This window comes from Bos mutus, chromosome 16 (assembly GCF_027580195.1).
Source record: "Bos mutus isolate GX-2022 chromosome 16, NWIPB_WYAK_1.1, whole genome shotgun sequence".
NCBI lineage: Eukaryota > Metazoa > Chordata > Mammalia > Artiodactyla > Bovidae > Bos > Bos mutus.
In genome coordinates this window covers 34972669-34993924 of record NC_091632.1, presented here as the reverse complement: position 1 = coordinate 34993924, position 21256 = coordinate 34972669, and the positions used below count along the sequence as shown (strand labels likewise).

General features: G+C 59.7%; 3 protein-coding genes across 4 annotated transcripts; 1 reads left to right on the top strand and 2 right to left on the bottom strand.

Annotated features, from left to right (window-relative positions):
* VWA1 (von Willebrand factor A domain containing 1) lies at window positions 1-5256 on the bottom strand. Its single transcript, XM_070385045.1, has 4 exons — window positions 5098-5256; window positions 3456-4013; window positions 1526-1804; window positions 1-1415 (listed from the first exon to the last, which is right to left on the bottom strand). The coding sequence occupies exons 1-4, from the start codon at window positions 5162-5164 to the stop codon at window positions 1078-1080; spliced, it is 1242 nt and encodes a 413-aa protein (XP_070241146.1). The 5' UTR covers window positions 5165-5256; the 3' UTR covers window positions 1-1077.
* A 4491-nt stretch (window positions 5257-9747) lies between these two features.
* On the bottom strand, window positions 9748-13369 carry TMEM88B (transmembrane protein 88B). The gene is made up of 2 exons (XM_005888856.3): window positions 12685-13369; window positions 9748-11876 (listed from the first exon to the last, which is right to left on the bottom strand). Exons 1-2 carry the CDS (start codon window positions 12958-12960, stop codon window positions 11652-11654), a joined length of 501 nt encoding a protein of 166 aa, XP_005888918.2. The 5' UTR covers window positions 12961-13369; the 3' UTR covers window positions 9748-11651.
* Window positions 13370-15562: 2193 nt separating this feature from the next.
* On the top strand, window positions 15563-19424 carry ANKRD65 (ankyrin repeat domain 65). Of its 2 annotated transcripts, XM_070384457.1 has the most exons (4): window positions 15563-16292; window positions 16522-17056; window positions 17827-18148; window positions 18333-19424. In XM_070384457.1, the coding sequence occupies exons 1-4, from the start codon at window positions 16048-16050 to the stop codon at window positions 18485-18487; spliced, it is 1257 nt and encodes a 418-aa protein (XP_070240558.1). In that variant the 5' UTR covers window positions 15563-16047; the 3' UTR covers window positions 18488-19424. The 2 variants fall into 2 exon arrangements, with proteins under 2 accessions (XP_070240558.1, XP_070240559.1); XM_070384458.1 differs by having other exon boundaries at window positions 17827-18476.
* Window positions 19425-21256: the final 1832 nt, after the last annotated feature.

Below are 21256 nucleotides of genomic sequence, written 5' to 3'. Positions count from 1 at the left end.
CTGAGTTTACATCTGATTTATTGTATTTTATTTTAAAGGCTGGGTCATTAGTGGGGAAGATGAAAAGTGAGCACTGAGTCAGCACAGGTGTGGAGGAGGTGCCTGTGGGGCCACGTGGCAGCAGCACTGCCCGCCCTTGGGACTTGTCCGGTGGCCCCAGCACAGTAAGGAGTGACAGGAGGTGGACACTGCAGGGACGGCTGGGGTGCAGCACCCAGAGGCACCTTGCCTGTCCCTGCCCCAGCACAGAGGCCCTCCACCCAGCACAGGGAAAACCCTCTGCAAGTGCCAGCCTTGGGGCCCTGCAGGAACAGGCTCTCCGGTATCCAGGGTCCTGAATGCCAGGCTCTTGTCGCATTCTTCCCAAAAGGTGCCACCTGGGTCCCAGAGGCTGTGGCTGGGCCCAGGAGGGTTCTGGGTAGGAAGGCAGGGCCACTGTTCCCAGCAAGCAAAGCACTGCCCCCAAGCCAGCTGAGCATGCCAGTGAAGACTGCCTCTCCAGCCACCCAGCTGTTAACCACAGGATCTACTGCCAGCACTTCCCCGCCCCTTTTCCTGACCCTATCCCCTCCAGGAAAACTTTGGGACCTGGCCAGAGCCAGCTCCTTCCCTTCCCACCCTGGACCCGAGTGGCTGGTGGGAACTCAGAACGGCCATCTGGGCCAAGCTCCCTCAAACAGATGCCAGCCTTTGCCACCAGACGTGCTGGCCTCTAACACAAGTGGGAGGCCCGGCTGCCCAGGCGCCCTGTGGCCCTGGGTCCAGAGCCATCTGGAGTCTGATGTTCTCAACGGGCCCCCTGACGCCTTGTCCATCTCCCCGCTAAATCCTGTCCAAAGGACACCACCGAGTGCCCAGGTCTGGACCGGGCAGGGGAGGGAGTCGCAACGGCACGCGCTGCTGCCATAGCTACGGCGGAAGGTGAGGCGAGGCTGCGTCCTGGAGGGCGGACGCCGAGGCGGGGCGCGCTCCTGCGCGGGGGTCCCGCGGGCCTAAGGCCGGTCAGCATCCCATCCCCGGGTCAAGACCCACCGGGATCGGGAGAAGGGGGCCCTCGGGTGCGCGGGCGCGACCGGCTCACGGTTCCCGGCCCCCAGTCCTCTGCGGCTGGGGACGCGGGGCACGGCTGCGCTCGCCTTCGGGCGTGCAGGCCTTAGCTGACAGCGCCCTCTCGCGGCCCGAGCGGAAGGCTGCGGTCACGGTCACCAGGTAGGCGGTGCCGGGCGCCAGGCCCTGAAGCGTGGTGCTGTTCTCGCCCGCGGGCACCTCCACGCTCTGCGCCGCCCCGCCCCGCAGGGGCCCGACCTGCACGTGGTAACCGAGCGCGGCGTCCGGGCCAAGCGCCGGGGCCCAGCTCACGCGCAAGCTGCGCGGCCTGGTGTGCGAGACGACGATGAGCTCCGGCCCGGTCTCCTCTGCGCGGGCGTGGGGGTGAGGGTGCGAGAAGTGCCCGTGAGCGGGAGGGGGCCGCGGCGCCCAGCCGGACCCGTACCCCCAGCCCACCCGGCCCTGTGCCCCGCCTCACCTGGCAGCGTGCGCACCCGTAGGTGCTGTGATCTTAAGAGCCGCACGTTGGACTCCGGCACCAGGGCTACGTCGTAGTCCGTGTCTGAGTCCAGACCGGTCCAGGCCCAGCCCGTGGCGTTCCCTGGCAGCTGCTGACGGCGCGCGGCCCCCGGATCCGTGCTGGGCGCCAGTTCCAACACGTAATAGCCTGAGTCTGCCGTCAGTAGGGACGGCCAGGCCAGGCGGAAGCCGCTGGACGTAACCTCGGAGGCATGGAGCTGCTGCGGCCACATCGCATCTGAGTGGGGTGCAGAGGGTCAGAGGACAAAGGTGGCTTCTCGCGCGGGTCTCTGACTGCTGACTCGGGGTAGACTCCCAGAGCCTTGGAGCAGGAGCGCCGGGAGCAAGGCTAGCCTCGGCCACGCCTACCAGATGCTAAGGATCTGCCAAAGCGCGCTGGCGCCAGGCTGGAGGAAGGACGTGAGTGCAACCAGCGGCACCCCCCACCCCCACCCCCCCACCCCGCCTCCACCCCCCTGCCTTCGGCCGCTTCAGGAGCTTCCCTCCCCACCTCAGCTCCAAACCATAGCGGGCCACTTCCCACCCACCACTCAGTGGGCTAGACAAAGGGCACTCAAGGGTGGCAGGGTTCAAAATGATGTCAGAGGATGCCCTCCCCACCACTCCGGGCAGCACGAGTGACCAGCACGGGGTCAAGGATCAGTTCTGCTCTGGAGAGTCAAAGAAAAGGGGCCCACAGTTCAGCCAGGAGATGACAGGCTACTGGAGAATGTCCTGAGGGGTAGGAGAGATGTGACAAGCCCAAGGGCAGCTGGACCTGGAGGAGAGTGTGGTGGGGGGACTCTAGGGTGGGACCCCAAACGTTACTCCTGAGCTTTGATGCCAAGCCCCAGAGGGTCATCTCAGTGACCTGGCAGGTGGGTGAGGCTAACAGATGTCTACATAGGGTTAAGTCAGGACCCGATGCTGTGAACGCTGGGTGCCCAGCTGCCTGGCTGGCACTCCCCTTGCGCATCGCCACACACAGACCCTGCCCCCAATCCCAGGAGAGCCACCCTACTGCCTCACTGCCTTGCAGCCCTGGGCTTTTCCTGTCCAGCTGCTTGCCCTTTCTCCTGCTGTCCCCTTCAGGCTCAGCCCCAGCAGCTGACCCATGGGCCACCAGGGCCAGGTGCCCTGGAGCAGATCTTCAGAAAGACCCTCTACCTCCCTCCAACCCACAGACCAACTCCTTTCGGTTTCAGGTGGATGATTAACTGCAGGCCAAAATTCAGGAAGACCCTGGGGTTGTTGGCATTTTGCAGTGGCTACAGCAAACCCTGCCAGTGACCAGGCCCTTTAACTCCACCTCTCTCTCCTCCCTGTCCCTCTCCCTAGCTGGGTCAGAGGGATCCAGAAGAAAGTCCGTGGGGAGCTGCTAGCCCCTGCAGCAGGCTCTCCCAGGCCCAGCCTCCTTTCCAGCAATCCCCAGCAGTGCAGTCTTGCTCAAACCCCCTTCCCCTGGGGAAAGAAGGGACCCAGCTCTGGTTGGGGGCACTCTCTGCCCTTCCTGCCCTGGCCCTCCCCCTTCCTCCAGGCATGGTGGGTACATGTGCAGAGCTCTCAGGCTTGAAACCTCCTTCTCTACCTCTCCACATAGCCACAAGACACATCTGCTCAGATCCGGCCCGCGGGTCCCTCAGCCCTCACCAAACCCCCCACTCTCCAGTAGGGAGCCTCACCTGAAGGTGTTTCCTCAGACCTGTCCTCTGTCCCACCTCAGCCCAGGTGGTGGGACCCCTGTGGTGACCAGTTGGAATGTGTCCCTGGAGAAGCCGGGTGTGCAGCCCTGGCCTCTGCTCCCTCCAGGCATGTGAGTTCCTCCTGGAGTCTTCCCAGCCCTCTTCCCGAATTCCCAGCTGGGGTTCCCCAGGCCCCCTCCCACCTACCGAGGATGGAGCCCCTCAGTGCCTGGGTGATGATGTGCAGGTCGTCCACATCCACAAAATGCAGGTGTTTCTCAGCGGGGGCCGAAGCGGCAGCAGACAGCTCCAGGAGGTTGCCCCGACCAGTGCTGACGATGAAGATGGTGACCCCCAGGTCCTTCAGCTCCTGCATGGGGGGCCCCACGGGGTCGCTGGAGCCGCCGTCTGTCACCCACACCAGCACCTTGGGCACTCCTGGCCGGGCCCCTGCCGCCTTGGCAAACAGTTGCTCCTTGGCGTATGCCAGTGCCAGGCCAGTGTTGGTGTCGCCCATGCGCTGGGCTGCAGCCCGTATGGCATCCTGGACGGCTGAGCCTGAGCTGTGCTGGCCGAAGGGGAACTCGGTGTGTGGTCGGCTGCCCACGTGCACCAGGCTGGCACGCAGGGCCCCAGGACCCACGGGCAGCAGGGCCGCCAGCCGCCCCAAAAACTCCCGAACTCGGTTAAACTCATAATGAGACACGCTGGCTGAACTGTCCAACAGAAACAGCAGGTCCCCCTGAAGGGCAGATGCCGGAAGGCCTGGGAAAGAGGGGAGGGTTCAGCCCCTGATGGTGGCCCCCAGACAGCCCCACACCCAGGGCAGAACCCCCAGGGCCTGAAATTTCCCTAAGCTGGCACTCGCCTTTACCCAAGGAAGCCCAGGCCAGCTCAGCTACACCTCAAAGGTCCTGGGATGGCACCCCTGGGGGAGAGAGGCAGTAAAGCCAACAGGAGGTCCAAACCCTCAGCAATTCCAGTTCTACACCCTGGCCACATACCAGGGGGTCCCTGTGGGCTCCTGTCTCAACTGCAAAGGAAAACTGACCCCTCCAAGCCCCCACCCCTCCCTGTCTTCAGCGGAATCTAGGCGGGCTGGAGCTCAGTGTCCGGCCCCGCCCCCAGGAGTGGTGGGTGGATACGTCTGGGCCACAGGGGCCTGGCTTCCTAGAAGTAGTCTACACAGCTCACCCTCCAGGTAAGGCAACCGGTGGGGGGTGGGGTGGAGGCATTCGGCAGCTGGGGAGACTGAGGACAGAGGAGGAGGCAGGGGGAAGACAGAGCACTGACTGCAGCCTCTCCCACAGTCCAGAAGTCTGGGTTGGAGTCCTGACCCCACTTACAGATGATGTCATCCCTGCCTGGGCCCCATCCTCGGCTGTGTCCGGACCCAGGAAGCAGGTTACCTGCTGCAGCAGCCTGAGGGCCCGATCATCCCTCAGGCGACTACGCCTTGCTCTCCGCTCCCCAGGGAGCAGATGGGCCCCTAGGTCACGAGCAGACAGCGGCCTGGGGTGTCTCGGGCCTGGTACTAGCCTAGGGGCCTCAGTTTCCCTCAACCTAGTTGAACGACACCAACCCTCTTACCATCCTTCGTCTAAGGGTCATTCCAAGCAAAGGGAAAACTGAGGCAGGAACAAGTCTCTCCGATTGGCACCGCCCACTTCCCCGATCAGGCCCTAAAATCCCGCCGAGTTGCCGGCGGGGCCTGCGCCTCACGTGGGTGGGGTCCCCTGCCAGCCGCCCCGGCCCCACAGCAGCGGAAGGAGAGCGTGGCTCAGCGCGGACATCAGAGGGTGGACGGGCACAGAGAGCCGAACCTGACCCAGCCGCCCGTCTCACTCACCACGTTCCGCGCCGCTCCGCGCCAGCCGCAGGCTCAGGGCCAGGCCGATCACCGTCCAGGGCAGCATCGCGCGCGACGGGACGGCAGCGTTCTCCCTGCACTGGTCTTTCGCTCGCTCCTGGGCTGTGGGGCGCGCGGCCGCGCGGGTCGGACCCAGGCCCCGCCCCCTGGAGGCCCCGCCCACCGCGGCCCGCCCCGAGATCCCTCGGAGGCGCGCGCGCGCTGCCCCGCGTCCGGAGGAGCATAGGCTCTGCGGAGGCGCACGCTCGCGAGGCCCAGGCGCGCGGCCACACGCTCCATTCATACGCGCGTGGCATGTTTATGTGTATACACATAACTCTTCGGTCTCCCTTTGGGCTGTAAGGCCTTGGGGTCTGCCCTGCTTCTATCCCCTGCTCCCTTCCCCAGCCAGGAGCAGAGCAGGGAGCCACCAAGCTGTATCATGTATCCTCAGCGCTGGGAGTCCCTGAAGCCAGGAGGTGTTAGAGTGTGAGGGTGACACCAAACACAAGGCTTGGGAAGGGGAAGGTGTATGAAAACAAAGATCAGGAGGGCAGAACTTAGAACGTTGGGAGAGGAGAAAAAACCTCAGACATTCAAGGAGGGGTTTCTGAGGGGGCACAAAGATCCCACCTCACCAGGCTTCTTGGAGGAAGAGGCATACAGCTGAGGGTGGCTGATTCAGGCCTGTCGTATGTGACCATGCGGGGCCTATAGCTGTCCCCAATAAGAGGCTCAGGGCCAGGGCTGAGGCCAAACTCCAGGACTGGGGCTAGACCCTCCCCAGCAGTGCACTGGGGAAGCCCTCCAGGGACTCACTGTGACCAGGAACCTTGCAGTTCGGATCTTGGCTGGACCAGAGCAGAGGTGGCTGCCTGCAGGGGGCATCCTGAGGGACACTCAGCCCTCCCCCCTACCCACTCCAGGGCAAATTCCTTGCCCTCAGGTGAGGCAAGGCCGACAGAGTCCCATGGGCCGGACTGCCCTCCTCCCTCCTAAGATGCCTTCCTGTGGGGTCACCACTGTCCTGTCCCAGCCACTCCTCTCTGAGGAGCTCGGTGCAGGGTGGCGGGGCACAGGTCCGCATGGGGAGGCGGCAGGCCATCTCTGCCAGGATGTCCCCTCCCTTCCCCCCTGTCAGGAGGTGCTCAGCCCGGAGGACGGATGAAACTCAATGGTTTTCCTTCCTCTCTTTCTGTCAGGTGAGACGCCAGGCTGTGAGACAGGCTGGAGCTCTGACTTTGTCTAAAAAAGGAAGCAGCTCAGCTGAGCCTGAGTAGCTGGGGCAGGAACAAGCGAGAACTGTGTCCCTGCCACACCCCCCCTTGCCGGGAATCTTGGCAGTGACGGGGCTGGCTCAGCTCCACAGACCTCAGGCCTCAGCTAGGACCAGAGGCTGCATGGTGTTTCCGCCTGGGCCCCGGGAGCAACAGTGGGCTTGAACCCCCAAAGTTCAGGGTGTACCGCGCAGAAGGACGGCTCCTGGCCCCCAGCCCTCCAGCAGATGAGGCTGACCAGGGCTGCTCTGGGTATGGGGCCGTGAGAGGAGGCAGCTGAAGACAATCTGAGGGCCCAGCGGGGGACTGACCCAAGTACACGCATGCAGACACAACTTGGCTCATCCTTCACCTTGCTGGGCACCCACTAGCAGGGCACCAGGCCATGCTGGATCTGCCTTGTGGCCTCCCCACTCGTGGCCAGCGGTGGGCCCAGAGTCACACCTCGGCTGTGCTGCTGGGCTAACAGGGAAGTTTCCCTTCTGGAAAAATTGAGCTGCTCTTCTTGGCCACTACTCAAGCCCTTGAGGAAGCAGGCATCCTCCTCCCTTCAGCTCTCCATCAGAGGGAGAAAGGACAGGGGACCTGGCCTCGGCAGTGGTGACAAGGGCCTCTTGCCAGCCTTGGCTGAGCTCAGACACCTGCTTTGGCTGAGAGCCCCTCCTGATGCTCATGCTGAGCTCTGACTTGATCCCCGAGAGACTAAGACCATCCCACCCTCGCTGGGTCAGCTCTGTCCTTCAGGCCCCCTGATCTGCCCTGTGGCTCAGCTGGTTCTACCACCCCTGCTGTTAGCATCATGGAGAGTCTCCTTTACCCTGCGGAGACATGGGCAGACAAAGATTCCTAGGGAACGTGGGGGTCAGCCAGGGGTGTGTAGTAGTCCAGGCCAGGGCTGGGCCTGAGGCAGGTACCAGAGAAAGCACAAATATAATGGCCTGGAAACCTCCTCTCTGAAGGAAGACCGGCCTGGGGGCAGGAGGGGCAGAGAAGGACCAGAGGGGGCCAGGACACAGCTGGCCCCAGTCCATGCCTCTCCCTCCACCGGAGCCAGCCCCTGCCTGACCCAGGTGTCCTGGGAACGAGGAGGAGGGACAGGGAGTCCCCATTCGTCACTTCCTAGAACTCGCCCACCATGCCTGTCAGTCCACAGGCAGATGGATGGGGATCCACAAAACCCAGGGACAACATTGCTCTCCAAGGCACTGCCCCTGCCCCCAGCCAGTTCACGGGAATGTGCCCTCCTCCACACCATCCACGCCTACTCAGAGAAGAAGGGCCTTTTGTCCCCAGCTAGCTGTGGTCATGTTGACCCCAGGGAAAAGGGCAGCTCCCGGGGCCTCTGACCCCAGCCTAGAGCCTGAGGGGCAGAGTGGCCTGGCCCCACCCCATTCCGTGGGGGTGCCTGTGCTGCTGGTTTTCACGTCAGTTGTATCTCACATAGGCACCCACACATGCTGGGAGACACAAAAACTGGAAGTGGGGGGCAGCTCCTGTGGGCCTGGAATGAGTGGCCAAGCTCAAGGCCCCCTGACCACACCCAGCAGTCGGAAGAGCAGAGGGAGGGGGTGGCCTACCACCACTCGCCCTGCTGCCCCACCCACACATTCTTTTAGACTCAACCTGCCTGTTTGTGGTCAGGGACATGCCAGGGCCTGAGGGCCAGTCCTGGGGGTCTGACTGTCCCATTGTTTCACTTCCTAAGTGCCCCAGCCTGTCCCTTGTGGCCCCAGAGACAACCCCTACCCAATCTTTCAGCCAGCGACACCCAGGGTGGCAAGTGGGCAGCCTGGTCACAGGGTGGGTGCCAACCCATCTGCACTCATCCTTCATCTCCATGATGGGCCCAGTCACATGACAGACTCTGCCCTGGGGACGTGCAGGCCCTGGGCACAGCCCATGTCCTCCAAGCCCTGCCAAGCTAGAAGAGGGATGGGAAGTGGCAAGCTTGCAAAAATGCGTGTCTACTCATTTTTCCTCTTGGATGATAGCGTCATGTCAGAGCAGGTGGGCAGGAGCTAAAGGAAGTACCAGGGCTCCGGGATGAGGGCCTGCCAGTATGTATGAGGGCAGTAAGGAGGCCTGGGAGGCAGAAGGGCAGTGGCAGTGTTCATGGGGGAGGCAAGAGCCCAGGGGGAGGGTGATATCAGGCCTTGTAGACTAGAGGCAGAAGGTCAGAGCTTGGAGGCAGAAAGGCAGGAGGGCATCCAGTTGTTCCTGGGTTTTCAGCCTGTGCAAGAACTGCACAGTGGTGCCCTTCATGAGGCGAGACCCTCCTCCCTAGTTTGGGTTCCCTGTTCTGGAAACTTCTGCAACAGGGAGTGACCACCATGCCCTGTCTCAGCCCCAAGCAGGGTCCTGGCAGGCTTGTGTGGGGAAGGAGAGAGCAGGGAAGGACAGATTTGTGTCCACACCTTGGTAGGGGGGCTCCTCAGGGGTGAGAGTGAGGCCCTGGGGCAGGGGGAGGGACCTCAGGCCCCAGAGCCAGCAGGGAGCTCTGCCTAGTCCTCCCCAGCCCACCCACCACAGCTCAGTTTCTGGCTGACATGCCTGCGTGGGGGCAGGGCTCACAACTGTCACAGGGGGCCGGTTGTGAGGACAGAACGGGCCCCTCCTAGCTGCTCACCACTCAGGGTGTGCCTGCAGACACCTGAGTTGCCAGGAAATACTTTGTGAATGAATACACGGCCCTGGGCAGATCAGGAAACCTCACAAAGCCCAGACTCTACACCTGTGGGGTCTGGAAAAAACCCCCGCCAGGAGTGTGAGGGCCGGTAGACAGAATGTAGGCAAGCCCTCACACGCACACACATGTATACCCATACACAATGCACACGCACACGCACCCACGGCCAGGTGCACAATGGCTGGGCAAGGGCCAGGGTGCTTGCAGAGATTTTTTTTTTCCCAAAGTGAGGGTCTCATCTTGGCCCACCCAGTAGCTCACAGCCTCTACCCTCTACTTTCCCCACCCTGACAGCTAATGCCCCAAAGCAGACCACTAGGCTCCTCCATCAACCTTCCACAGCCCCCAACAAGCGTTCCTTTTGTGAGTGGGTGGTAGTTAGAGCTGAGGCAGGCTGTCCCCGGGGCCAGCTGGAGGCCATGTGGGGCTTGGGTAGGCCTGGGAAGCCAGGATCCACCTTCTGAAAGGCAGCTCAGCAGCTGAGCTCCCCAGGGTGGCCTCCCCACCCCCACCAAGCCCAGCTGTTGTTTTGATGACTCCAGGGCCAGGCGGATCCTCAGGAGAGCCCTTATCCTCAACGCTTGGCCAGAGCAGCCCGACCCTAGGCAGGAGGGGGAGGGCGGTCTCAGACCAGGAAAGCTCTCCTTGGGCATGGGGCAGCCAGCCAGGCTCCCGTGTGACTGGCCACAGACAATTGGAAAACCCCAAGGACTCCTGCTGGACCTGAGCCAGGCCCGCTCCGGGCCCTGTTCAAGCCACAGCTGAGCCTCAACCTTGGGCACATCTGGACCCTGGTCTCCTGGTCACAGGTGGAGTCCTGCTGGCAACAGAGTGTGCTAGGACCTTCCCAAGGTCTTCCAGCTATTACTAGATTCTGGACAAATTACAACAAACACATCTTTAATACACTGCTGGGCTTACAAGGAAGTAGATCTCTCCAAGCCCCCTCCCCTCCAAGAAACACTAAAAAGAAGTATATAAATAAACAAACTGAAGAATAGTGAACAGAAACCAGGATGCTGAAGTGAAACAAACAGGAAAGCAGAGAATTCCCTGAACACAGGATGGAGACCCACACCACATGAGGGCCACAGGCCCACGTGCATGGTAGGCTACCAACCAGGTCCCTAATAGGGACACAGGCTGGGCACGCCTCACAAGGGCATCCTCTCTGGAGGGACATGGCTGCAGAATTTTCACAGGTGTGGGCTGACGCTTACCAAGTACAAACATCAAAGAAACAACATGCAATTACTGAGTCAGCAGAAACAACAAATAACAGATTTAGACCCCAAGGCAAAGGAAGTGTAGTTGCTAAGTGCAGACTATAAAATAACTGTGTGAAATGTTCCTGCTGGAATCCAAAACACAACCATGCACCAAGAGACCATCAAAATGATCAGATGTGAATAAGAAATTAGTAGTATAACTTTTGAGCTTCCCAGGTGGCGCTAGTGGTAAACAATCTACCTGCCAATGCAGGAGACCTAAGAGACATGGGTTCGATCCCTGGGTCGGGAAGATCCCCTGGAGCAGGGCATGGCAACCCACTACAGTACTCATGCCTGGAGAATCCCATGGACAGAGGAGCCTGGCAGGCTAGTGTTCCCAGGGTCGCAAAGAGCTGGACGCGATTTAGCACACAGACAGTATAACTTGTAGATGTGCGTTTAGTCGCTCGGTCGTGTCCGACTCTTCCGGACTCCATAGACCCTAGCCCGCTAGGCTCTTTTTGGATAGGAGGACAATCAGCAGATTGGACACAACCAGTGCTTAGTGAACTATTAGAGGAAGACGAGGAAATCGCCCAAAACACGTGCAGCACAAGGAGACAAGAAGGAAGACACAGAAGAGAAATGAACTGACAGGAAGTATTAATGCAGTAGGTGTTTCCCAAGAAAGAATATGTGGAATGAATGAGGCAGAATTGAAGAAATAATGGTTGAGAATCCTGCACTACTGATGAAAGATGTGAATCCCTAGGAACGGGAAACAAACACAGTGTGTACCAAAGGAATAAACCAGAAACATGCTTGAAAGCAAAAAACACAAAAGACGGAAAATATCTTAAAATTAGAGGAACTGACAGAGCCCTTGCTCTAAGCTGATGCAGGCCTCCGGCTGAGCCCTGCACACTCCGCTGCTCTGGCTGTTGAACCTCTGTAACCGTGGAGTGTGGAAGTCTCCGGAGCAAGCCTCCCCAGCTCTACAACTCGCTGACCAGACGGCGGCCCGCAGGGTCTGCCCGTTGTCGGGGCACAGGAGCCTTGGGCAGTCGCAGAGGCAGAAGCCAGGAGGGCCGCTTTTCTCAGAGTCTGGCCTCGCGCCCCTTCTCTGAGGGCCATCTCCCTGCTCCCTGGGGGGCGTCCCAGCCTCTCGGCTGCTGCGGGGAGTGCGGGGTCGGGCGAGGGTGGGGAAGGGCCGCTCAGTTCCGGGGGAGTCCGGTGCCACCTCGCGGCACGTCTGAGCACTGCGGTCGCGCTTGCCGGGCAGGGATTTGAACGCAGACCCTTGAGCTCGCCAGCCTGGGGCCACTGATGGGGGACACAGGGTAGTTCGAGGGCCTCCGGGATTTGAAGAGGCTTCTGGGGTCACACCCAGGCGCAGAGCTGCTTCTCCCCGTCGGACTGGCGGTGGGGTCCGGGGCTCCAAGTAGGGGGCGGCAGCAGCGAGTGGAGGCGTCGTGCCAGGCGGTAGCGAGCGGCCGAGGCGAGCACCAGCAGCGGAGGCAGCGAGAGGAAGCCCAACACGATGACTGCCGCGGAGCCGCGGTCGGACAGCAGCGCGCGGCACGCGGGGCGGGGCGCCGGGTGGACCTGAGAACCGGGCGGATGGTCAGGCGGGTTGGTGGCGGGGGGGAGTCTCAGTTCCGGGGCGGGGCCCGAGATCGGGCAGAGAAGAGGGGGATGGGTAGGGTGCAGGGGCTGGGGCTGGCTGTGGGCCAGACATTTCCTAGCCGAGGATGGGAGATGGGGGACCGGGCGGTAAATGACCGGAGTAGGAGTCCCCTGAGGAGAGGCTCAGAGAATAGCTCGCTGGCTCCCCAACCTTCGCCTTTCTCCTCTCTGTGCTCTCCATGGTCCTTCCCTACGCTGGCATCTGATTCCGAAGCCCTACCTCGGGGTGCCCCCAGCTGGTGTCAACCTTCTCTTCTGCAGCCAGCGTTTGGTCCCCCTCCCCTGCTGTGTGCCTACAGAAAGAGGCACACGGGGCCCACCTACCTATACCCTCCCCATCCCAGACCTAGCCATAGCCCATTCCACAGGTGGGGAAACCCATCCCCCAGTAGGATGGATCCTCAGAGGGGCTGTTTTGAGGGGCCTGAGGGGTGGGGGCTGTGGACTGGTTAAATCCGACAATATCTGTATCTCCTCTTCCTGGAAGCCTTCTCCTCTCCCCACCCTGCCCAGCTGTCCAGGCCCTGGTGGCCCCTGGTACAAGGCTGAGAGGCCTCAAAGAAGGGAGAGATCCATCCCCTTGTTGGCAAACAAAAGCTCTTCTTTTGCTGTGGCCCGTGGCAGGGTGGGGGGCTTGGCAGAAGAAAGGGCTCTTTAGGGAGGAGCACCCGCACTCCCAAGGACCCCAGACAGTTCCCCAGTCTTGCCCAGGGAAGGCTCAGCTCACCCTCGAGTGACACAGGAATCCCAGGTACACGACGGCAGCTGCAGGCAGCAGCACCAGCAGGAACACAGCTGCAGGCAGCAGCAGGTGGAGCAGGAGCCGGGCCAAGGCCCATCCTTGGAACAGCAGGGTCCCCAGGCCTTGGGCAGCCAGGCTTGCCCACCCTGGGGACATCAGGTCTGAAGCCTGGTGGTCAGGAAACCTCTGGGGCAGCATGGGTGCTGTGTCTGAAGGGTCTCCTCCCTCATCCTCCTCTGTCTCCCTCTCCTGATCACTCATGCCCCCAGCAGTGGGCCTGGTGAGCTCACAGCAGCAGTCACGTGGCAGGACTGAAGCCCCTCACCCCCGTCAGATTAGCAACCTTTTAACCCTAGTCACCAGGTCAGATCTCTGCTCAGATTCTAGCAACCGAAGAGTGAACCCAGCTGGAGGAAAGGACCCTGGCCCAGGTAGTTGCACCCCTGACCATCTGTCTCCAGGGCCACACTTGAGCGGCAGGTCCCTGTTGCCAGGCTGACCCTCTCTCTCTGCCAGGTTCCTACAGCTCTGGCCCTGGCCAGTCTCTCTGCCGGCCCCTGCGTGCTCTGGTCAGAGCCTTCACAGCTGTCCTGACAACTCTGCACTGGGCCCTCCTCCCTCTGGGTCCCGCCCTCTCCCCGCTTCCAGCCCCTGCACACAATGACTTCATTTCATCAGTCTCAACTGGCAATTAATTGCCCCATCAGTAGCTGCCTCAGAGAGGTCAACACCCAACCCACCTCTCAGCCCTAGTCCCCCTGGTCGCTTCATCCCCCACACCTGGCCCCTCTCAGCATCAGAGAAACAGCCCCAACAGATGCAAGCCTGTTGAGAAGGCATATGAGCAGTGCATGTGAAATGCTTGTGTGGGACTCAGCACACAGTAGGCACTCAATAATGGCAGCTGCCACCACAGGCATCCTTTTTGTCAGAATCCAATCCATCCTGAAAACAGGGGGAGTGTGTACTCCATTATTTCAAGTAAGGGGGGAAAAGCATTCCTAGCCCTTCCAAAAACCCTAATTTCTCCAAATGTTACCAAAATATAGTTAGCACCTAACAGTCTCCTGGGGGTTTTGTGCACAACCTACAGCATTTTAAAGGGCACTTAGGTGAGTAGTTGACACTTACACACTGAGTAGGTTGTCTGGGAGCTGGACGAAGGAGGCTGGGTGATACCAGATGGGAAAGTTTCTCTTTCCCTTCCCACACAGTCCACCTCATCCCTTCCATTCCTAACACTCTCCAGGTCTCTCAAGTTCACCAGCACCCTTTCACCAGGCAGGGATGCAGACGATGATAGTGACAGTGAACAATTCGTTCAAGGGACGCTGGTGGTGACACCGTGTGGGGCTCCAGGGCACAAAGCCTTTGTGTCCCCCATTTCTTTGATCATAGGGAACAGCCTTCACTCAGCCTCCATGACCTTCCCTGAGTTCCAATGGGCAGATTCAAGCCGTTGTTCATTAGGGAAGGGAGGGAATGGGAGACCAGAGAGAAACCATCAGGAGCAGCCTTGGAGCAAGGTCCTGTTTCCCCATCAAGGGATACACACAATTTCTTTGAGTTATTTTGCAGATAATGAAACCCCTAAGTTTTTGCAGAAAACTTCTGCCTGTGGGAGAAGTTAACAATTAACAATGGAATACTGCCCATAAGCATGTAGACCCCAGACCAGTTGGACCTGAAGGTTAAAAATGCTAACTCCTATGGACTTTCCTGGTGGCTCAGATGATAAAGCATCTGCCTACAATGCGGGAGACCCAGGTTTGATCCCTGGGTTTGGAAGATCCTCTGGAGAAGGAAATGGCAACCCACTCCAGTACTCTTGCCTGGAAAATCCCATGGACGGAGGAGCGTTGTAGGCTACAGTCCATGGGGTCACAAAGAATCAGACATAACTGAGCGATATCACTTTCACTTTTTCTACTTCAACCCAAACTCTGCCTCTGAGATTTGATTTGGAACCAGTGTACAGAGAAGCTGAGCTTTCAGCATCAGTGGAGACACTCTGGCCGGGAAATCCGCTGAGGTCCCTGGCAGTGCATGCCAAGCCCTGCTGCCTGTATGTGTGCAATTGAACTATTTACACTGGCGCACACGTGGAAGATCTCACAGTAACTATTTATTCTGATAGTGAAAGTGAATCGCTCAGTCACAACCGACCCTCTGTGACCCCATGGACTATACAGTCCATGGCATCCTCCAGGGCAGGATACTGGAGTGGGTAGCCTTTCCCTTCTCCAGGGGATGTTTCTGATAACAAAGTTGGGGTTAAAAAAAAATGCTGCAGATGATAACCTTTGGGTGGAGAGAGTTCAGACAGCAAGGATCTCTGTCTCATCTCCTTTTAAGCCCCGCCCTCTCCTCTGGTCCTCCACTCAATCATTCACTCTTTCAACAAACAGCTGAGCTCTGGCTGTGGGCCCTGCATGCTTGAGACCAACAGAGGCCTCTGGCCCTGGGGCACAGCTCTGTGTAGGTGCCCTGACATCCAGTGGTCACCTGAGCAAGCTGCAGTGCCCTGGCTGTGGTAGAGGCTGCGGGGACAGGCCTCACAGCCCACTCTTGCTGCTTTCTGCCTGTGGAGAGGCCACCAGGAGAGTTTTGAGCTTCCCTGGCTCTGATGAGGGATAGGATAGTCCCCCAGTGCCCAGGATACGGGCGCTTCTCCTCAGCAACAGGGTGCCCTTCCCACCCCACCCCGAGTGCTTGTGTCCCGTCATCTGGCCCTGCTGCTTTCAGCATCTTCCCAGGTCATCCTGTGCAGGCAGGGCACACAGAGCTGACACCCTTGTTTTTCTGGCTTTTGCCGGCTGCTGGCACCCGGTCCACTCGGCCCAGTCTTAGCCAGCAGGGACAGGAGTGGGGCTGGGGGGCAGGGCCAGAGGGAGGGATCCAAGGAAAGGCATGTGGGTGCCTCCTGGGGGGCAAATCGTGGCACATCAAAGGCTGTGCTCTTCGAGGAGCTGTAGTCCACGGGCAGGTTCCTGCCTGCCTGGCCTTTATCTCCTGGGAGGGAGGACAAGTCAGAGGCCCTGGCGGTTGGCAGGGGCTGAAGGCTGCTGGGACACAGGCTGTGGCAGGCAGGGCCTCCCCCTAAGTTGCTGGGTAAACAGTGTGGAGAGCTGGCCGTTCGCCTGGCCCCCAGAGGCCCCCACTTCCCTGCCCTGCCCCTCTCCCCGCCGCCCCAACTGCAGTTCCAGCTACCTACCTTCCTGGACAGATCTCCCATCTCAGCTCCTGCGGAAGGAGTTTCATGAAAGGGCCTGTGGCTGGGCCAGGACAGCATAAAGAGGACCCCCAGCCGGAGGACTGGACTGGGGCCAGCCTGGGCCTCCAGCAACCATGCCTGATTCATGTTGTTTCCAGATGGACTCTGGGGTCTCAGAGCCTGGGGAGCAGGACCTGACAGAGGCAGGGGCGGAGCAGGAACTGCGGTGGTTGGATCTGGGCTCTGAGGAGGCTCTGGGAGCTGGGACACAGGGGCCCAGCACCCCACAGGCCTGGGGGCACCTGCTGCAGGCTGTGTGGAAGGGTCACACGGGCCTGGTGACTCAGCTGCTGCGGCAAGGGGCCAGTGTGGAGGAGAGGTGAGCCCCGTGGGGGCAGGACCAGGTATCTTCACAGGTATCTGGTGGGGTGGTGGCTGCTGTCCCTTCAGTGGTAGGGGGAAGCAGGGATTCCCGGTGGGTAGAGGGGGTCCTTCCTGGGCAAAGGTAGCCAGTTTGAGTTTCTTTCCCCAGCAGGGGGCAGGGGCCGGAGACAGTGGCCTGGTTCTGGATCCAGCCCTCACCCTCACCGCCCATACCTGCCCCACAGGGATGGCGCGGGCCGAACTCCGCTCCACCTGGCGGTATTGCGCGGCCACGTGTCGCTGGTGCGTCTCCTGCTGCAGCGCGGGGCCCAGGTCGGAGCCGCAGACCGCGCGGGGCGCACACCGCTGCACGAAGCCGCCTGGCACGGGCCGTCGCGGGTGGCAGAGCTGCTGCTGCGGCGCGGGGCGCCGGCGAATGCACGTTGCCTGGCCGGCCTCACACCGCTGCACTGGTCCGCCGCGCTGGGCCGCACGCTGATGGTTGGGCACCTGCTGGCGGCGCCTCACCCGGGCCCAACAGCGGCAGACGCGCGCGGCTGGACTGCGGCGCACTGGGCGGCCGCGGGAGGCCAGATGGCGGTGCTCGAGCTGCTGGGAGCCAACGGCGGCGCGCGCCTAGACAGCGTCCTGCTCGTGGCGGCCGCGGCTGGGCGCGCAACTGCGCTTCGTCTCCTTCTGGCGCAAGGGGCGCCGGTGGACGCCCGGGACGGTGTGGGGGCCACTGTGCTGGGCGTCGCGGCCGGCCTGGGCCGCAGGCAGGTAATCCTGGCCCAGCCTCTGAGTGATAGAGCGGGTGGCGGAGAGAGGCCAGCCACCAACCCCCGCCGCCCTTGGATATTGGCTCCTGGAAGCCCAGGGAGGGAGCCGGGTGGTAGCACCAATATTTATTGTGCAAGGGGCAGGCCTGTTTGAGCCAGCAGGGAGGATGGGCGGCAGGGAAGTCAGGACCATTAGGGGGCAGTGGCAGTCTCCAAGTAGAGCCTCTGCAGGTGTCATGCCTGAGTGCTAAGTTGATTCAGTTGTGTCCTACTATTTGTGACCCTATGGACCGTACCTCTCCAGGCTCCTCTGTTCGTGGGATTCTCCAGGCAAGAATACTGGAGTGGGTTCCATGCCCTCCTCCAGGGGATCTTCCTGACCCAGGGATCGAACACGCATCTTTTATGTTTCCTGTATTGGCATGCAGATTCTTTACCACAGCGCCACCTGGGAAGCCCACATAGGTGCTATTTGTTGTTGTTCAGTCGCTGAGTTGTGTCTGACTCTTTGCAACCCCATGGACTGCAGCACTCCAGGCCTCCCTGTTCCTCACTATCTCCTGGAGTTTGCCCAAGTTCATGTCCGTTGAGTTGGTGATGCTTTCCAACCATCTCATCCTCTGCTGCCCTCTTCTCCTTTTGCCTTCAATCTTTCGCAGCATCAGGGTGACCAAATAAGGAAGCAGTGTCAAGAAAGGAGAGGCCAAGGGCAGCTGGATGCTACGTGGTTAACACAGCCAGCAGCCTAGCCCCTGCCCTCTTCTCTTCCAGGACATGGAGGTGCTGCTTGAGCACGGGGCAGACCCAAGCCTCACGGACAGGCATGGCCGCTCTGCACTCCACAGGGCTGCTGCGGGTGGACATCTGCTTGCCGTCCAGCTGCTGGCCACCTGGGGAGCAGAAGTGGATTCTCAGGACCTGTTGGGCCTCACCCCCCTGCACCATGCTGCCCGGGGAGGCCACATAGAGGTCACTGGCCACCTCCTAGACAGGGGTGCAGAGGTCAATGCCGCTGGCTGGCTCCACAAGACCCCCCTGCATCTCGCCATGGAGCATGGCCATGGCCCCACTGCAGAGCTTTTGCTGAGCCGAGGTGCCAGCCCCACCCTGCGGACACGGTGGGGGGATATGGCCCAGGACCTGTGGCCTGCCCTCTGTGGAGAACAAGAGGAGTCCTAGGGGCACAGGGCCCTGGGGTGGCAGGGCCAAAGCAGGACAAAAGGCTCCGGGCTTCCATGGCCTTCAGGGTGTGCTCAGGCTTCTCTCTGCTGGTGCAGGGGAGAAGAGCCCAGAGGTTCCTCCAGGAGACAGAGGCAGTGGCTGGAGCCTGAGCAACAAATGTGTCGCTGGACCAGGAGCAGCTCCACTGACTCCCAGAGCCACTCACCCCTGCAGCTCAGGCCTTCTCCACTCTCTGCAGTGGAGAGACTGAGTCATGACAGAACTGACAGAAACCCGATGGTCTCCGCTTTGTCTGTCCACCGCGGGTGTGTCACCCCTGGTGTGCCCTCTGTGCACGCTGATGCTCTTACTGTGTTTTCTTAGATTCAGTGTTTGTCTGTTGGCGCCCACTCACAAATGATGGGGCCAAACAAACGGCCAGCTGTTCTGCCCTGCCACCTGACCCACCCCCTGAACTGCCTTCTCTCATGTGCCCAGCTGACATCCTCCTGCCCAGAATCACCCAGGGCCACACATGCTTCTGTGCACCAAGGCCCAGTGGATTATCACACAAACCAATCCCAAACTGTTTCCCTGCCCTGCCCTGCCATTCCTGCCGGAACCCCAATAAAGGCCTGAGCCTTCCCAGGGCCCCTGCTTCTGCCTCCCGGTCGACACCAGTGCTCCTGCCCATGTCCCTGTGCAGCGTGGTGTGCCCCCCACCTTTGGTGACATAAGGCATAAGAATCTGTTTTCAATGGCTTTAGCCTCTCCCTGTCACTCAGTCATCTCTGCAATACAACAGATACAGAGAGACAGCTGTTTCTGATTGCCCACCGCTGTATCCTCAGAGAATACCAGTGCCCTTATTCTGTTTTTCTAGAAGAAAAGCTCTAGAGGACAGATTTTGTCTTTCAAAAGTGAGAGTTGTGTCAAAGTAGTGTCTCTGTGCGGCAGCCCTGGGAACACTTGGATTTTACTCACAAAATAATGTAAACCTTTGGAGAGTTGGTGTGCCTGTGACATGGTCTCTTTGGTTCCAGGCCCCCAAGTGCTGAGTGGACCATATCTAGGAAGGGGGAACCCTGGAGACCAGTGAAATGGTGGCAGCACAACAGTGGAGGTGGGAGAAGCAGGCAGAATTTGGGTGATTCTGTTGGCACAGCCCTCTGGACTTGCTGATGGTTGAACATGGGGGGCCAGGGAAAGGGAGACATAAAAATGACTCCTAGAGAGGCTGAGCTAGGTGGAGGGGTGGGTGGGAGAGCAGATGCACAGGAGATGAGATGTGGGGAGAGGTGGGGCTCAAGTGACGTCTGGAGCCATCAAAATAAGGATGGTTGTGCTTTGTTGGCTGCACAGCGTGGCATGTAGGATCTATAGCATCTTAGTTCCCTGACCAGGGATGGAACCCCTGCCCCCTGCAGTGGAAGCATGGAGTCTTAACCACTGGACCGCCAGAGAAGTCCCAGGCTGGTTTTTAAAGCTGCAGGATGAAAAAAAAAAAACAAAAAACAAAAGCTTCAGGATGGACCTACAACCAATCTCCAGCACAGCCTGTGGTCTCAACCTTAGAGCATACCCCCAGCCTGACTAACTCTCACCTCTCCCACTGCATCCACCACGTCCAGGCCAGCAACAGTCAGCTTTTCCTGCCCTCAGCCTAACCAATCTTCTGGTTTAACCTGTGACTCCCGGGGGCTCTTCTCAGAACAATAGCCATAATTCTACGGCATGATCCCCCAGGGGCTCCCTCTCATGGAGTGTAGACCAAACATAGCGTATGGTGTTTGTTGATACCCCAGTGATCTTGGCTGTCAAATGCACTCCTTCCAGTGGGATCCCCTTGTTCCTCCCATCCAAAGCTGGAGTCTGGGTCTCCTCCTTTTGAGCAGACTTTTGTGACTAGTCCAGTGCCCTAGCACTGCCAAAGCCATGCTATGTGACCTTCCAGGGTGGGCTGAGAAGGTGACCGGGCTGAGAAGGTGACCAGGCTGCGTTGTCCTGTCCTGTGACCACCATACTATGAGGAAGCCCGTGGTACCCAGGACATCAAGAATCCTTCCTCGACCTCCAGGGGCCATACATCCTCACCAGCCTCGGTTTCTGGCCTCTGCCGCTGACTTGCTCACTGGCCCTGGACCTGCACTGGCTCTGCTCCCACCACTCTGGCCTTTTGCTGACCTTGCCCATACTGGGTCTGGCACGTGCTGACCCTCTGCCTGGCTGAGTCAACACTTCCCTTGTCGCTGGACCACCACCTTCTGGATGCATCCTTTCAACACTATCTAGAGCCCCAAGGGAAGGCTCTTCTTTAAAGAGAATGTCAATAAATATGGAAAGAGTTATAAAGTCAATGATGGACACCCAAGTGAGTGAGTACAAGTGGTCTTAGAACCTGCTGGCCACAAAGAGGCTGCTCAGACATCCATTCAAGAACCCCCCCACCCCCACCTTGTGGAGCTTCAAGTCCATGGCAGCATTTCAGCTGAAGGCATACTTCTCCTAGTGGCCCCAATGCTGGCTGAGCACAGCACAGGTGCCGGGGTCTGGCCATCTCTGCCCAACACAAGGCTTCCCTTCTAGGCAGTCTTTGCTCCAGAACTGTTGTGCTGGCCGAGATGTTGACCAGTCTGCATTCTCCCTCTCTCACATGCACGACACAGTACACCTCTGTGCTCCTACCTGGCCTCTGCACATGCTTACAGGAAGGCCTGGGATGACTCATGAAGTATTTCCCTACGAACTACGTATTAGTTGAAACATAAACCTGGCAACCATATCAAGTGGTCAAAGCTGACATTACCTGTGTTGGGACAGGCTGCCATCATGGCCCCCTGACACCCCATACCAAGGACACAATATAATTTCTCCAGTATTCTGCCGAAAATGTGTAACCTGATTCTAATCACAAGGAAGCATCACACAAACTCTGGTTGAAAGGCACTCTGCAAAATAACTAGCCTGTACTCTTCAAGAATGCCAAGGTCAAAAAAGACAAAGAAAGGCTGAGGAACTATTCCAGATTAAGACCAAAAAT